Raw genomic sequence first — 14,100 nt, 5'->3', positions numbered from 1 at the left:
CAATGTGCAGTAAAGATGAATAATTATTTCTGAAAAATTACCTCGCACACAGGGGGATGTCAGAAGATTGGAAAAAGACCAACAGCATGTGATAGTGATATAGAAAGAAATCAGAAAGGGTAGAGAGAAATTAGCATAGGACACATGCAATTGTCAGTTGTGGAATAAGTATTAGGGGAGCAAAATTTAGAAGGGTCAGAATACCAGCGATGAATAAACAAAGAACGATCTGCATTTATTTTTTTTATTTTTATTTTTTTAAGATTTTATTTATTTGAGAGAGAGAGAGAGCACAAGACAGGGGAGCGGGAGAGGGAGAAGCAGACTCCCTGCTGAGCAGGGAGCCCGATGCGGGACTCGATCCTGGGACTCCAGGATCATGACCTGAGCAGAAGGCAGTTGCTTAACCAACTGAGCCACCCAGGCGCCCGAACAATCTGCATTTAAAGTACCATAGACAAGTTTATGAGATTATCTTGAGGACTTTAATACTGCTCTTGTGGTAGTTAAGAATGTAAAGGTACAGGGAGGAGGGCATTGAGCCAAATGTGCACTGGGTCTTGGGAAAGATTTTCTCTGTCAGTCCAAAGATTCAAAATGGAGGCTGAAAATGGATGGAAATCCCCAAAAAATGAGGTATTAAGCCTAGTGATGGAGAGGTGTTTCAGAGGGGGGATCTTAATCTGCCAACACATCAATACCCTGACTCACTACCCTCATGGAAGACCCAGGACAGGGTGTCATGAAATTTATGGAGGACACTCAGGTGGGGAGCACCACAGAAGACTTGAGACAGGAGGAAGGAAGAAAACCAGGTCAGACAGACACACCTGCAAACAGAATCCACCAAAAACAGATCTGACCAGGCTGGAGAGACATAGAAAGCAACACAATTTAGGGATGAGAAAATTAAACATGAATTCAGACTGAAGTTAAGGGGGGGTGGGCATTGTGTGGAGAGGGAGGCCTTTGGTATCGGAGACTCGTTTAGAACTACATCGGGAGCATGTGACCCAGAATGAGGTTGAACCAGGTGAAAGTTCTACCCCAACCTCCTTCAGAAATAATCCAGCCAAGGCTAAAGAGGAAGTAGCAGGCACTGCCCTTCAGCTGGCCTGCCCAGGCACCAGCTCCTTTTCTATGTGTCTTACTACTGTTGGGAATCCTGGGCTGTAAGAATCCTCACTCACACTCTACAGACGAGAGAATGGAGGAGAGAGGTTAAGGCCGCATAAGGAGACATGGAGCAAGACAGTGTCAGATCTAGGTGTGCAAACAGGTCAGCCCGACTCCAAAGTCAGGCTCTCCCATATCAGAAGCCCTCAAAACCTTCCCCATTTCCCTTCAGGTTTCTGCACAAATGCCACTTTCTCAGAGGCCTTCTTATATAAATAAACCGGGGTCAGGAGATGCTGTCTTACTTCATACCACTTATTTCCATCTGATATACCAGATGTTTGTTTACTTCTCTCTCGTTGGAATATACGTTTACTGCAGGATTCTCAGAGCCTTAGACATGCCTGATGTTTCATAGGTACTTGATAAATACCTGATATTAAATTATATGCTTCCCAGGAATGAGTGCTTTGTTTTTACTAATTCATCTACCGGTAGGTGGCTTAGTTTGGGGAAAAAAAGAAAAAAAGAAAAAAGAAAAAGCACTTCTAAAACAAAGCACTTAGAGGGAAAGAATTCTAAGAAGTGGGAGAGAGCTTGTTGGATTTTTTTTTTTTTTTTTTTCAGAACATTGATTCACTTCTACTGAACAAAGCAATCTGTTTCTGGAACGTACTGATTTTATGAATAGAAACGCCCTGCCTTTGTTAAATAGTAGACCAAGAATCTGAAGGAGAACCAAGCCACTGGAATCCTTTGTGTCTCAATCCAACCCCACCCGCCACACCAAGAAAGTAACAGGAGATGGATATACATACAAAGAAACCAGGTGAAAAGTTGAGAACTTGTCACCCTGATGCTTTCTTAATGATACTAAGCAACTGATAAGGGATTTAAAAGAAAAATCAAATTGACCACATTTCTCACAGAATAGCCTAAGCTGTCTGGTTATTTTGTCACTGAATAAACAATGCCTAAATTAGAATACTCTTTTCTTAGTCCCGTTGACCCTCCCAGGTTCTATTTTTGAGCCCTAGACACCATTCCTGTCTAGCTACCATTTGGAGTTTTAAATTCTCTGAAGCAGGTCATAAGTGTTTGGGGGGGTTTTTTATGGAGAGTCAGCATCTCTCAAGTGTTTAATCATTCTTTTGTGACGTTAAAGGAATTCTAATTCCCCGATGAGGCTGGGCTGCCGTCCTGAGTAGAACCAGAGGCAGCCAAAAGGGGGGATGCCTCCAGAAAGAGCCTCCAGTAATCAGACACCACCACCACCACTGTCTAGTACCACATGGGGCTCTTTTCTGAAGAGGAAAAAGGATGCAGGGAACAAAGAAAGGAAGTTGGCTTGTAGAGTAGCAAAGGAGGAAGCAAAAACAGCTACCATTGGTCTCTAATGCTCATGTGCAGGCATGGTACAGAGGATGTATATGCAGTTCATGTAGCCCCTACCAGGCTGAGCTCAGAGGGGTTAAGGCAGACTTGCATTTAGTAAGTGACAGAGCCAGGGTCTGGCTGGCTCTGGAGTCCACGCTCACACTCATCATGCTACGCGACCCACACTTCCCTGATAACCCCTCAGATCCTCACAGAGTTTGTTTCATGGGAGAAGGGCTTCTGCTTCTGATAGTTGCCCAGATGTTTTTCTATAAAAAAAAACAAAACAACGCAGCATTTTGGAGAAAAGGGCTATTGCAGATGCATTCACAACAGAATCCCTCTGATGGTCTCTTCATTCATCAAGAAGCTCATGAGGCCAAAGAGGTTTTTTGGCTGAGCCCTCTTGTGCCTATTTTAGTGGAAAAAAAAATAATTGTAACTGCTGGAAAGCTCCATCTTCAGAGTAATTTTAACTGGCCAGAGAAACTACACAAATATTTTGCCCAGAAAAATTTCATCTATAAAGCAGTTTGCTTTTCTGGTTCGGAATCCATCACAGTCCCCAAATCCGGCCCTAGTGAATTATAAAGACCTGCAGCAACTTGACACCCACCCCCAGTAACACCATCTTCACAGCAACAAGGGAGATGCAGTGGGGGTGAGGGGATAGGGGCAACCCTGGTCCTAGAATCAGGATGCCTGGATTCCAGGCTGGCTGGATCATTGAGAGGAGCTTCCCTAACCTCAAGGAGTCTTAGCTCGCTCACCAGGAGGATGGGGATTCACTGCATTTGCCGTGAAGTTCAAGGGAGGTCATTTATCTACCATTACCACAGCTGTTTACAGCATACTTATGATATTCCAGGTGTCCACTAAGTGCCTCATGCGTGTATTTCATTCTTACCCCATGAAGTCGGTGCTACCATTAAGAGCTCTGATTGAAGGATGGAGAACTTGTGGCCCAGCTGAGGTGAATTAATCTAAGGTTACATAGCTGGTAAGTGATGCACCAGCATTTGAGCTCAGATTGGAGTGGCTTCAGAGGCTGTTTTTAATTACTACAAGCTGAAGCTTGTAACTGCTTCATGATTGGGTTCAGCCCTGCCACTTGGCTGCCATCCGTTGTACATGAAACCCTTGGAATGCCATGTTCAAATATAAAGCCTTGTTACTGTCAAAGGGCCCCCAGTTTGCAAACGGGTCAAGGTATTCCTGAGAGAGCATTCTGAGCATGCCCATCTGCTCAGATCCCCTCAGAGGGCACTCAATTCCTAATGGGTGATGTGTGTGGTCAGGTGCATCATTTAGCACATCTATGCCTTGCTTTGCCTGAAGCAGTTTAAAATTTTAATAACTAGCTCCAGCTTTATGGTTTCCTGAGGCTACATTAAAATAATGAATGTATTATTTCCCCCCAAAAGTGTCATGAGGTGTTTGAGGTCACAGTGTGTTGCTGACAGGGCTGAGTCATTTGGATAAATTACTATGCCTCAGTTTCTTCTATATAAATGGGAAGATTGGACCAGATCATCTCCATGGCCTCCTTGGGCTCTAAAAAAGGATGGTTCTGGGTCACAGACTCTACCAGCCAAATAACATGCTGGATTGGGCCTTCCTCTTCAAATTGGGAGAGGGGGAAGATGGACAGGAAAGAGGAAGGAAGTAGGAGCTTCAGTGTCAAGGTAACAAGGAAGAGAGCTAAGTGTCTAAGGGAGACTCTGGGGAGAGAAGGGGGTATGATAAAGGACCTACCCATGGGAGTGGAGCCACGTGGGAGCAGTGGTCCTTGCCCACTGACAAATGGCTCTATCCTGTCTCAACTTCACCATGAGACACTGGATACCCTCTCTCAGCTCAGCCACTTACCTGCCTCTTCAGTGAGGGAGGGAAGAAAAAATAAAGGACTGTATGGTTTCTTGATTTCAGCCCATCTGTGCTTATTGTGGATGGAGCTTTATGGTCAAATTTCATGACAGCAAAGACTCTCCTCTATTGTAGGATGGGCCATTATTTTACAGATTATTAAGAAAGAAAAATACTGCCCATGATCTTTGGACAGTGTCATTGATAAGATGTAGCCTGCTCTCAGAGATATTAAGTATTTCAGAATTGATGAAATATGTTCTTGTATCTGCTATTATTAAAATCTATACTTAAAGGGTTTGCCATGTACCAGGAACTGTATTACGTGCTTTACATAATTTCATTCAGCACTTACCACAGCCTGTGAGGTAGGGGTTGTTATCCCCATTTATAAAAGGAGAAAAGCTCAAAGAGGCTAAGTAACTTGCCCAAGGTTGCCCAGCTGGTAGAGACCGAATAGAAACCTGAGTCAGTCTGACTCCAGAGCACGTGTCTTTAGTCAGCAAGTTCTCTCACCACCAACCTTCACCGTGGTGGGCCATTTGATTATGGTTCCCGGGATGACAAAGGGACTTAGTCATTGTCTTGGGGCCCTGGCTTCTTCTCTTACTCTAGGTAGAAATGCTAATGAAGAAGAGGATGGAGAAGAGGCCAGAGGTACCTCCTTGGCCCATGGGGCATTAGGAAAACTCTTCTTAGCTTTGGATATGCAAGAGTTAAACACAAAAGAAGTAGGCACCAGAATTCCGAGAGCTGGCTCCATACAGAAATAGAGAAGTTGGCGGGGGGAGAAAGTGGGAGAACACACACACTGTAGGACATTGCTCAAACAGGAGGGGGTTACCGTAAGACTGATGATTACACCTCAAGGTATGCAGGAACGTTCCAAGGACTGTCTAAGGACCTAGCAAGTATGAATTCATGATTGGGTCTTAAAAAGAGGACTCCTCAAACTCTAAATCCTTAAGGTTTCACAACCCTGGTCCCTCCCCAGCCCCACTCTTGGTGGGGGATGGGGAGGGTAGGTGAGGAAGGTTTATGAAGACAGGTATGGTTGAGAGTGTAGGAAGCTGGGAGAGTAGGGTCCACATGGGCCACACAAGGAAGTGATGGTCCAAAAAAAAAAAAAAAAAAAAAAGGGGGAAATGACTAAGAAAAGATGTCTGGTCCTTTGGCCCACAAGTTTTTGTTGGCCTGCAAAAATGGGCCATTTCCTGCCCTATTCCTTCCAAGGCCAATCCCACAGACGGGCAGTGGGCAATTTACTGTTTATTTTGAAGGGGTGGTGTTCTAATGCAAGACGAGTCCTGAGAGCCCGTAACTCTGTGGTGGTCTCCGAAGTGCAGACACCCATGAGGAATGTGGGGAGGATGCAACAGAACCCTTACATAGACTTCATCCTTTACCAGTATTTGTGCGAGGTTTTCTAATGGGTAGAATATAGTAAATACAGGTGTAAGCAGATAGCTATACATTGGATAGGCATATGGACCAATTTCCTTCTTGATATAGGTCTTGACCAAAAAGTTGGAAGACTATCACCCTCAGGAGAAGATACTCTCCCATTCTCTTTAAGTTCCCTCAAAGATCTGGATGACAAGATCAAAAAAACCCCATTCATTCTGGTTACATTCATAAGATTATTTTGGATCTTGCCTTTGCATTTCCCTCAACTTGGTAGTAAATTAAGATAATTTCTTTTTCTCCTTTTCCAACTACTAGGCTAGTATTTGGAGTTTGCCAAAGCTGTAGTCCTCAAAATTTTTACCTCAAGAGCTCCTTTTTGCATTGATAGAGTTGGAAGGGAGGGGTATTTAAGAGATATGGCAACCAATTGCAGAGTGTAGACCTTATTAGCTCATTCAAACAACCTGTAAGAGAAGATAGACAAATGGGGAAAATTTGAGCTGACTGGATATTTGATATTAAGGAATTATAGTTAATTGTTTCTGGTATGATATTAGTGTTATGGTTAAGAATCTTTACCCTTTAGAGATAAATACTGAAAGGTCTACCAATCAAATATGGTGTTTGAGATTTGCTTCAAAACCAGTTCAAGGATCTAGATGAAACAGGATACCCATGAATTGTTATTTAAGATGGGGGATAGGGTACATGGGAGATTTAGTATACTTTTCTCTCTACTTTTGCACTGAGATTTTCATTATAAGAAGTTAAAAGGAAAATAAAGTCAACCAAACATGAAACAATCAGTGAGGGAGTCCTGCCATGAAAGAAATCCTCACTTCGTTGGTCATGCACCTGACTGAGTCGTGTAACCCAAAGAAATGCAAACACAATTGGTCAAGCATTTGGGTGGGATCTTGAAACTGCCAGAGTTTGCATTTTAGATCAGAAAGTGAATGGTTTGGGACTGGAGTTGCTCTACTGTCCGCAAAAGAGAACTTGCCGATTCTCAATGAAAATAAATAAATAAATAAGACCGTTAAGTTGGATCCCTGTGAAATTTGGACATCAAAGAATGATTATGAAGCAACATTTTGAGGAGTTAAGTATAAACGAACCAGGAACATGAGGCTTCAATTTCCTTCCAAATACACACGTTTGTAGATTTAAGGAAAAATGCTCTATTAAACATGTGCTAAACGGCAATGCTTAGAAAGACATTAAGAGAGTCACTGAACCCGAATGGGCCCTGGCTCCGGTCCCCCAGATTGGACGCTGTTCCTCTCTGTTGGAAAAGGATTTCTCCACCTCACCCCATTTCCTCTGTAAACTCTACCTCCTTCCTTCCGGGTTTAATCCAAACTTGACTTCAGATTCTCAAAACATAAGACAAGAAAAATCCAGAGATCAGCAACGTTTTTTTTTTTTTTTCCCTTTTCTGTTTTGATGAGAAAGAAGCCAATTCTTGGAGACCCAACTTGGAAAGTGTTTACTGGCAAATCCATAAAGCTCACCCTGTTGGTTTAAACTTGGAAAGTGTCGGGAGTAGTTAACACAGTGAAGTGCAGAGGAAATGGGGGCTGAGGTAATCCCGCTGTGCTCCCTCCTCTCCTCCCTCACGCCAGAAAGAGCCCAACGGCATCCATCTAGACCGGCCTCATGCAGAGCTCCTCGCGGCACAAAGCTTTTGAAGAGGATGCTCTCCCAGGCTATAGCTCGGGGCCCAACACCCAGCCCATGTCTAGCTGAAGTTAGCAAGGAGCAGAGACGTTACTAAGGCCAGGGCCGCTGCAGAGCCTTGACTTAGAGAAAGGGAACCCGAGAAGCTGGACCAGGGCCAAATGAGTGCCACATAAAACTAAGGCAAACAATCTTCACTTGAGTGCCGGGAATGCCCAGCTAGGTGTGATTTAAGATGCTCTTTGGCCTGCAAAGTCAATGTTTTTGCTGCAGGAAGATGGTGCAGTCTGTCAGAAAGTGTGTTTTGCAGGTTGGCTGGAGAAAGTTCTGCTAGGGAAGTGGTGGGTGGTTGGAGTCCTTGGACCTAAGACACTCGGTGGGTGTTCTGCGTCTCTGAAGCCTGGGCCCTACCCCCACCTCCCAGGGAGGACACACACAAGGCTGCCACAGAGCTCCTGCTACTCTTGGCAACTCCTCCAGGAGGCCTCATCTGCCCATAGCCCTCGATGGTTCAAGTTACAAAATCAGAGTTCCTCATCTTAATTTCTCCGTGCACAGAATTCCAGGGGGAATAAGCCTTCCCTGCTTGGAACTGCGGTCTCGACAGGGGTTGGAGTGGAGTTTCTCCCTCCAAATACTGGCACGAACAACTGTCCACGGATCTGCCACTTACGAACCAAAAATCTCTGGCTACAGACTGTAACGAGAGCCCATGTCCTGACTTCCCGAGAAGTCACACAGCCAAGGGGAGCAGCACTGGCTTGGGGGACTGGCCATCCCGCAGTGCCCATGCCTCCCTGCCCTCCGGCTCCCTGCAGCTATAACTCAAAGGGCAGCTTCCTGCTTTGCAAAGCGGGGCGCGCTCAGACTTCCACCACGGGCGTGAACGCAGCATCCAGCAGCGCAGGACGTGGAAGTGAGAAGTACTGGGAGCGGGACAGGAGCTAGAAATGGTAAAGGTGGGGGAAAGGGGACAGAACTTCTCAGTTTTCTGTAAGTGGTTCTTGAGAGTTGGCGGTGTACCATAAACCACATCTCACCAGCCACCAGACTCTAAGGTTTTTCCCTGGCATTCTTGCTAAGCAAAGTACGTAGAGAGACACTACCAAAGCCTCAGGAAAGCAAGACCATTGCTTTCTGCAGCACCAGAGATGAGGCTGGCTCGCATCATTATGAGCAGGATCAACGCTCGCTTCCACAGAAACCAAACCAGGGTCTTCTTTATCAGACCTCGCAATATATGTAGCAATTGGCCAAGATAGGAGCCAAATTCACGGCGCTCGGTTTAAGCAAAGCGTGAAGGGTGTAGAAGCTGGGTGTGCACAAATGAACATCCCTCAAGCTCTCCCTCAGGACTCACCAGGTCAAGGAGACAGACAGGTAAGCGGCTGACGATACAGAGCAGACCTGGAGGGTGGAGTGCTGGTTCTCCGCAGGGGAAGTCAGGGCGAGCTGACATGCGAGCTGGAGCTAAGAGTTCTCTTATTGCAGCGCCCATAAGGATCACCTGGGGAGTTTCGTGGGCATGAACATGGAGGAGCCATAAGGATCACTGGGGGAGCTTGTTAAGAACGAAGATGGTGGGCCCATAAGGATCACCTGGGGAGCTTAAGAATGAAAACAGATGCCCCCGCCAAATATTTTTGTTTTAGCAGATTGTAGAGCCCAAATATCTGCACTGAAAAGAACAAACGCAGCCCTCAGTTCTCACTTGAGTGGTCCTCAGAACCCATGCTACTCTCAAGGCTTCACCTATATGTCTTCTCATGTGTAGGGCAGCAAAGGGACCCAGAAGGATGAGAAGGCCGTATCCATGCTCATTCTATGAGACTGAGAGTCTGTTTCCTACATTCGCTTTGGGGTCTAGGAAAGTCAGAGAGTTTGTGGAAGGGTGGGGGTGAGGGCTCATGGGGGAAGAGAGCATGGCCCTTTATGGTCATGGGGTGCTCTTTGCCGGCCCTGAGAGCAATCCTAGATGCCCTGATTCTAACCTATGGACTGGGATTCCACGTCAGATGTTCTGGTTTTAGGCTGCTCTGTGAGATTCGTTGCCCTCTGCGTCAAGGCACGAGGCGACCATGGACATGTTTAAAGATGGAGCTGCCCAGGGTCATAAACTGTTGAGTCTGAAGGCCAAACTGGGCAGGCAGAAGTGATCTGCTGGAGAGTTGTTGTTTTGTTTTAAATTGATGCTTTTAGACATTATACATATCTTATATAATATGTATCATACATATCATATATATTTAAACAATAATATGTATTAAATTATATGTAATGTCTAAAAACATTTGAATTATATACATGCACACACATACACACACACTACAGTTGTTCAGAGGCCTCACCACTTCCTTTTATCTTATACCTGAATGACTCACATTCTGAAATAACTCTTGCCCGGTTCCTGTAGGCATTGGAGTTTGTGGCCCCCAGGGCCACAGACTGTAGCTGACGCTATTTACAGGATTAGTTCCAATTTTCTAGCTGGGCTCTGAGGGAACAGGACTCAGACTGAGAGAGCCTTTGCCTTAGAGAGGAAGGAAAATCCAGGAGCGTCTCTACAGCTGGGAGCATGGCAGACACAGGTCAAGCTCACCCAAGGCCAAGGCGCCAAAGCTCAGACGAGGGGGCAGGGGGCGGGAGGAAGTGTGGCTTCCCAGCGCTTTCCAGTGAGTCCACTCAGCTCTGCCTGCCTTCGAGATCCCAGTGGCCTACGGCAGTGAGAGAAGTGTCTCTTTGTCTCAGGAACATGCAGCCACCATCCCACGGCCCTAGCTTCCAAGAACAGTGAAGGGACCCAGCAGTCCCATTTACTGCTCTCCATTGTCGTTTCTCAAGGCTTTGGTGACAACCACAGCCACCTTGCAACCTCTGTAGTGCCCTTTGCCCTGCCTGAAGTGCTCTCTTCCCATCCGTGATTCTGCCTAAACTTTTCCTAATGACTTCAAGATCCAGCTCAAACTGCCACCTTCCTTAGAAGCATCACCTGACCAATTTCATGGAAATGGGCAAACTCCACCTCCTCTCAACTTATTGCCTATCCTACTTTTTAAAGACATATCCCCTTATGCCTTGGCTCATTGTTAATATTTCTGAGGTGTATAAATTTCATCTTCTCAATTGGATTGTCAGCTCCTTGAGGGTTGGTACCATGCCAATTTTTTTACTGCCTGTATTGCTCAAAGCACTGCCACAGTACCTGAAATGTGTCATTAATTTGCCGATTAGTTCATTATCACACTAGTAGCATCAGGTGATAGCCACACAGAATTCTCTCATCAATCATGCCCAGTGACTGGAAGCTTCCAGAAAGTTCTGGCACATCAGCCTGGGAATGCCGTCCTGGCAATTTCCTGGCATTAGGCTTCTTGGATATCCTTCACATTTTGGAAAGAATGGCCTGCTTATGTCCAGTTACTCAACAGAAAAGTGGCCTTGATTCACGTACTTGTAGAAAAGAAAACTGAGAAGCCAGTGTGAAGAGCCTTCCTTTAATTAGGCTGTAAAAATGAAAGTAAATGAGTGGAGAGGCTCCTCAGGAGCACCCGCAGTGGCTTGAGTGGTGGTCCCCCAAGAGATGTGCAGCAGGAACTTGTGAATGTGACCTTACTTAGAAAAAGATGTAATTCAGCTAAATATCTCAAGAGGAGATCATCCTGGATGAGGCAGGCCCTAAACCCGATGCCAAGTGTCCTTATAAGAAGAGGAAATGACAGAGAATTGGAAAGGACACAAGTGGGAGGTCATATGGCGACAAAAGCAGAGATTGGAGCGAGGCGGCCAGGAGCCAAGACACGCCTGGAGCCGCCAGGAACTGGAAGAGGCAAGGGAGGATTCTCCCTGACAGCCTTCCTGGGGAGTGTGGCCCTGCCCACACCTTGATTTCAAGGCTCTGGCCTCCAGAGCTGTGAGAGAAGAGATTTCTGTTGCTTTAACTTACCAAGCATGCAGTCACTGCTGCAGGAGCCCTAGGAAAGGAGCGCGGCCCCCAACAAGGACAGCAGGTGGGGGCGAGGGTACGGAGGAGGAGCGCTTTGGCACCAGATTTCAGAGACACCATCAAAGGGGAAGAAGGAGACTTGCCACAATCCCAAGAAGCTCTGTCCTTGTATATTTTTCTAGAAAAGCTTCCATATGCCATTATTACCCAAGAGATGCTCACCACTCAGGCTTAAGCCAGATAGTTCCCCTTTGAACCTTCTTATCTGAGGAGGACTGGGGGGTTACATTTGAAAAAGATGGGACCAGCTAATCCTGAAATGCAGGGTCGTCAAAAGGAATCGGCTGCCTCCAAGGACCTAGGTCCCTTGTTCTCTCCTCTATTTATCAAGAATTTATTGAGCATCTCCTGTGCTATGCACACTGGCTAGTCTGGCTGATTATAAAGGAGGTCCTGGTTATCACCACACATTCAGGAGGGTTACCTCTATCTCTGTACGACCCACTGAGCTTTTCTAGTCTGGGCCCTAGGAATTCTAATTAGAATGCTTCTCAGTTGTCCACCGACTAGAATTTACACATAAGCTAGGCCTTGCGAGGTTTCCCCGTCCAAAAGGTTAGTGAGGAGGAACACACTGTTTTGTCAAGTGTTCCCAGCACTGAGGCACACAGACCTCAGCACTTTTTCCTCTGTTGGCCAGAAGCTGTTCACATTCACCTGCAATACTCTTTCCAAGCTTACCAGCAAAAGGAGCCAGGAAAACATCACCGTAGAGTTTGGGTGTGTGTCATTTCCTTTTGTAAAATGGACATAGGTCATGTAGGAAAACGTCTTTATTTTATTTAGTGAAGTATTTAGGGGCGAAAGGTCGTGACTGCAATTTACTCCAAATCACCTGAATAAAATACACAAAGCAAATGTGGCAAAGCAGTCAAGGTGATGGGATGTGGGGGCTCCCTGCACACTTCCCTCTGCTCGCCCATACGTTTAAAAATGGTCAAACCCCAAGCTCCAGTGGCTGCCTATTGTTTTACACAAACGGTGACCTCTCTGCCGTGCTGAGGCTGTGCGTATTTTCAGGTACGCAGACTGGGTTCCCAATAAAGGGAACTAGAAATGCCTGACAGGGGCTGCAGATCTGTGTCTGCAAGCTCGGTTCTTAATTGCTCTTTGGTTCTATTTATGGAAGGAAGAGAAGACACATCTATTGAGAAAAAATAGAGTACCAAAAAAAAAAAAAAAAAAAAGGCAGTGTTGGCACAGAAGCAGGAAGAAAATGCCTCGCTGGGAAAGCGGGGCATCCGTAAGATGGTGTGTGTGTTTTTTTGTTAAGTCACAGACCTATGCATGTCACTCGAGACTGCTGGCTGGCTGCGTGCTTTGTCGAGTGCATCTAGCTTGTGAGGGACTGCTTCCTCTAAACAAACATACCAGCCAGGGAACGGACTCCGGTCCCACCCCCGACACACCCGACACACAAACACAGGCAGGCAGCGCTATGGCGGGACTCACAGTTCTGAGCACAGGAAGTGCAGGTTGCCCACATTGTCAATGTAGTTGGCAGGGCTGAGCCAAGGCAGGACCAGCAGCAGAAGTGCCTTCATTTTCCGACAGGAGGCTGCTTTCTTCCTGGCCACCTTCGCTCTGTCAGCCGCAGGGGCCCAGCCCAGCTCAGTTCCCCGAAACAAACCTGGCCATGTCCCCACAATCAGCAGAGAGAAGGCATCTCATGTGGAGCCCTGGGATGGAGCCACGCTGATAAATCACAGGCCTGGAAGAGGGTCGTGCCCTCCGCTTCTCAGATGGGGAGATATGAGACCGGAGGGACCCACCAGGGTTGGCAAGAGGGCTCGGGCTGAGAGCAAGCAGGCTGATGCCCGGGAGAGGGACCTGCCCCTCCTGCAGGATGCCGACTGGTTCTTGGGAAGCAGCTGGTACATTGACATCACTGGCCGGGAGCAGATGGGCTAGAAGCTGAGCTGCGTGAGGAGAGGGCACGGCCACGGCACATTCAGACCCCACCATGCGGATAGGCAAATCATCAAGAGCTGTCCCCCAGTTTGCTAGAGGAAGACAATGTAAGAAATTAGCATCCTTGGAACACAGCCTGGAGATCGGAGCTCGAAGTGAGTCTCCAGATATTGCGACAGAGGAGGGTTAAACATGAACCAGCTCTGCGCCTGAGTGTATATTTAGAACATGCCTTTAGGATGTTTTACCTATCCCTGTCCCCACTACGCTAGCGGCTGTAAGAGAAGTGACAGCTTCTCTACTCATCTGGACAATTGGCCCTTTGCAAGATTAGGCTGTGTCGCTCTCCTTGAGAATAGCAGAGAGCCTTGATAGACCTAGAGTTCTGTCCGAACCAGGTTCAGGTTCTGGTTCTGCAAGGAGGGAAGTCTCTCTGTTCCTCTTCCTCCCCTGAGCGGCCAAACTAAGCTCTGGCACCAGCTCTGGGATGCTGGGCATTTCATGTAATCCCCCGAGCCTCAGCCACTCCTCTCTGAAGTGGAGCTCTCTTCATGCCTGACCCACTGGGTCCCGCGGGGGGCTGGGCCCCATCAGCACTTGCAGCATTCAGATTAGTGACTCTAGCCCATGCTCTCTACCTTCCCATTAGGACTTCTTTGCATGCCTAAACTCTGTGATGCCCCCAGAAGCCCCCGAGGCTCCCCTCCTTCTACCCCATCTTCAAGAGGACTAGAATCTGA

The 14,100-nt window shown here is 46.8% G+C and overlaps 1 protein-coding gene across 2 annotated transcripts in view; it reads right to left on the bottom strand.

Moving 5' to 3' along the window:
- Positions 1–14,100, bottom strand: part of LNX1 (ligand of numb-protein X 1) — a 182,117-nt gene that overhangs the window by 77,636 nt on the left and 90,381 nt on the right. Inside the window, exon 1 of one of the 2 annotated variants that reach the window (XM_035004993.1) lies at positions 12,902–13,997. The exons of the other annotated variant lie outside the window; for it this stretch is intronic. Coding sequence (XP_034860884.1) covers positions 12,902–12,993 — 92 coding nt within the window. The 5' untranslated portion in view covers positions 12,994–13,997. Of the gene's footprint in view, positions 1–12,901; positions 13,998–14,100 lie in introns of those variants that run through there. 2 annotated transcript variants of the gene reach the window in all.

This window comes from Mirounga leonina, unplaced genomic scaffold (assembly GCF_011800145.1).
Source record: "Mirounga leonina isolate KUSES-001 unplaced genomic scaffold, KU_Mleo_1.0 Mir_129, whole genome shotgun sequence".
In the NCBI taxonomy this organism is placed as follows: domain Eukaryota; kingdom Metazoa; phylum Chordata; class Mammalia; order Carnivora; family Phocidae; genus Mirounga; species Mirounga leonina.
The sequence above is the reverse complement of the archived record's forward strand: the minus strand, read 5'-3'. Positions and strand labels throughout refer to the sequence as shown.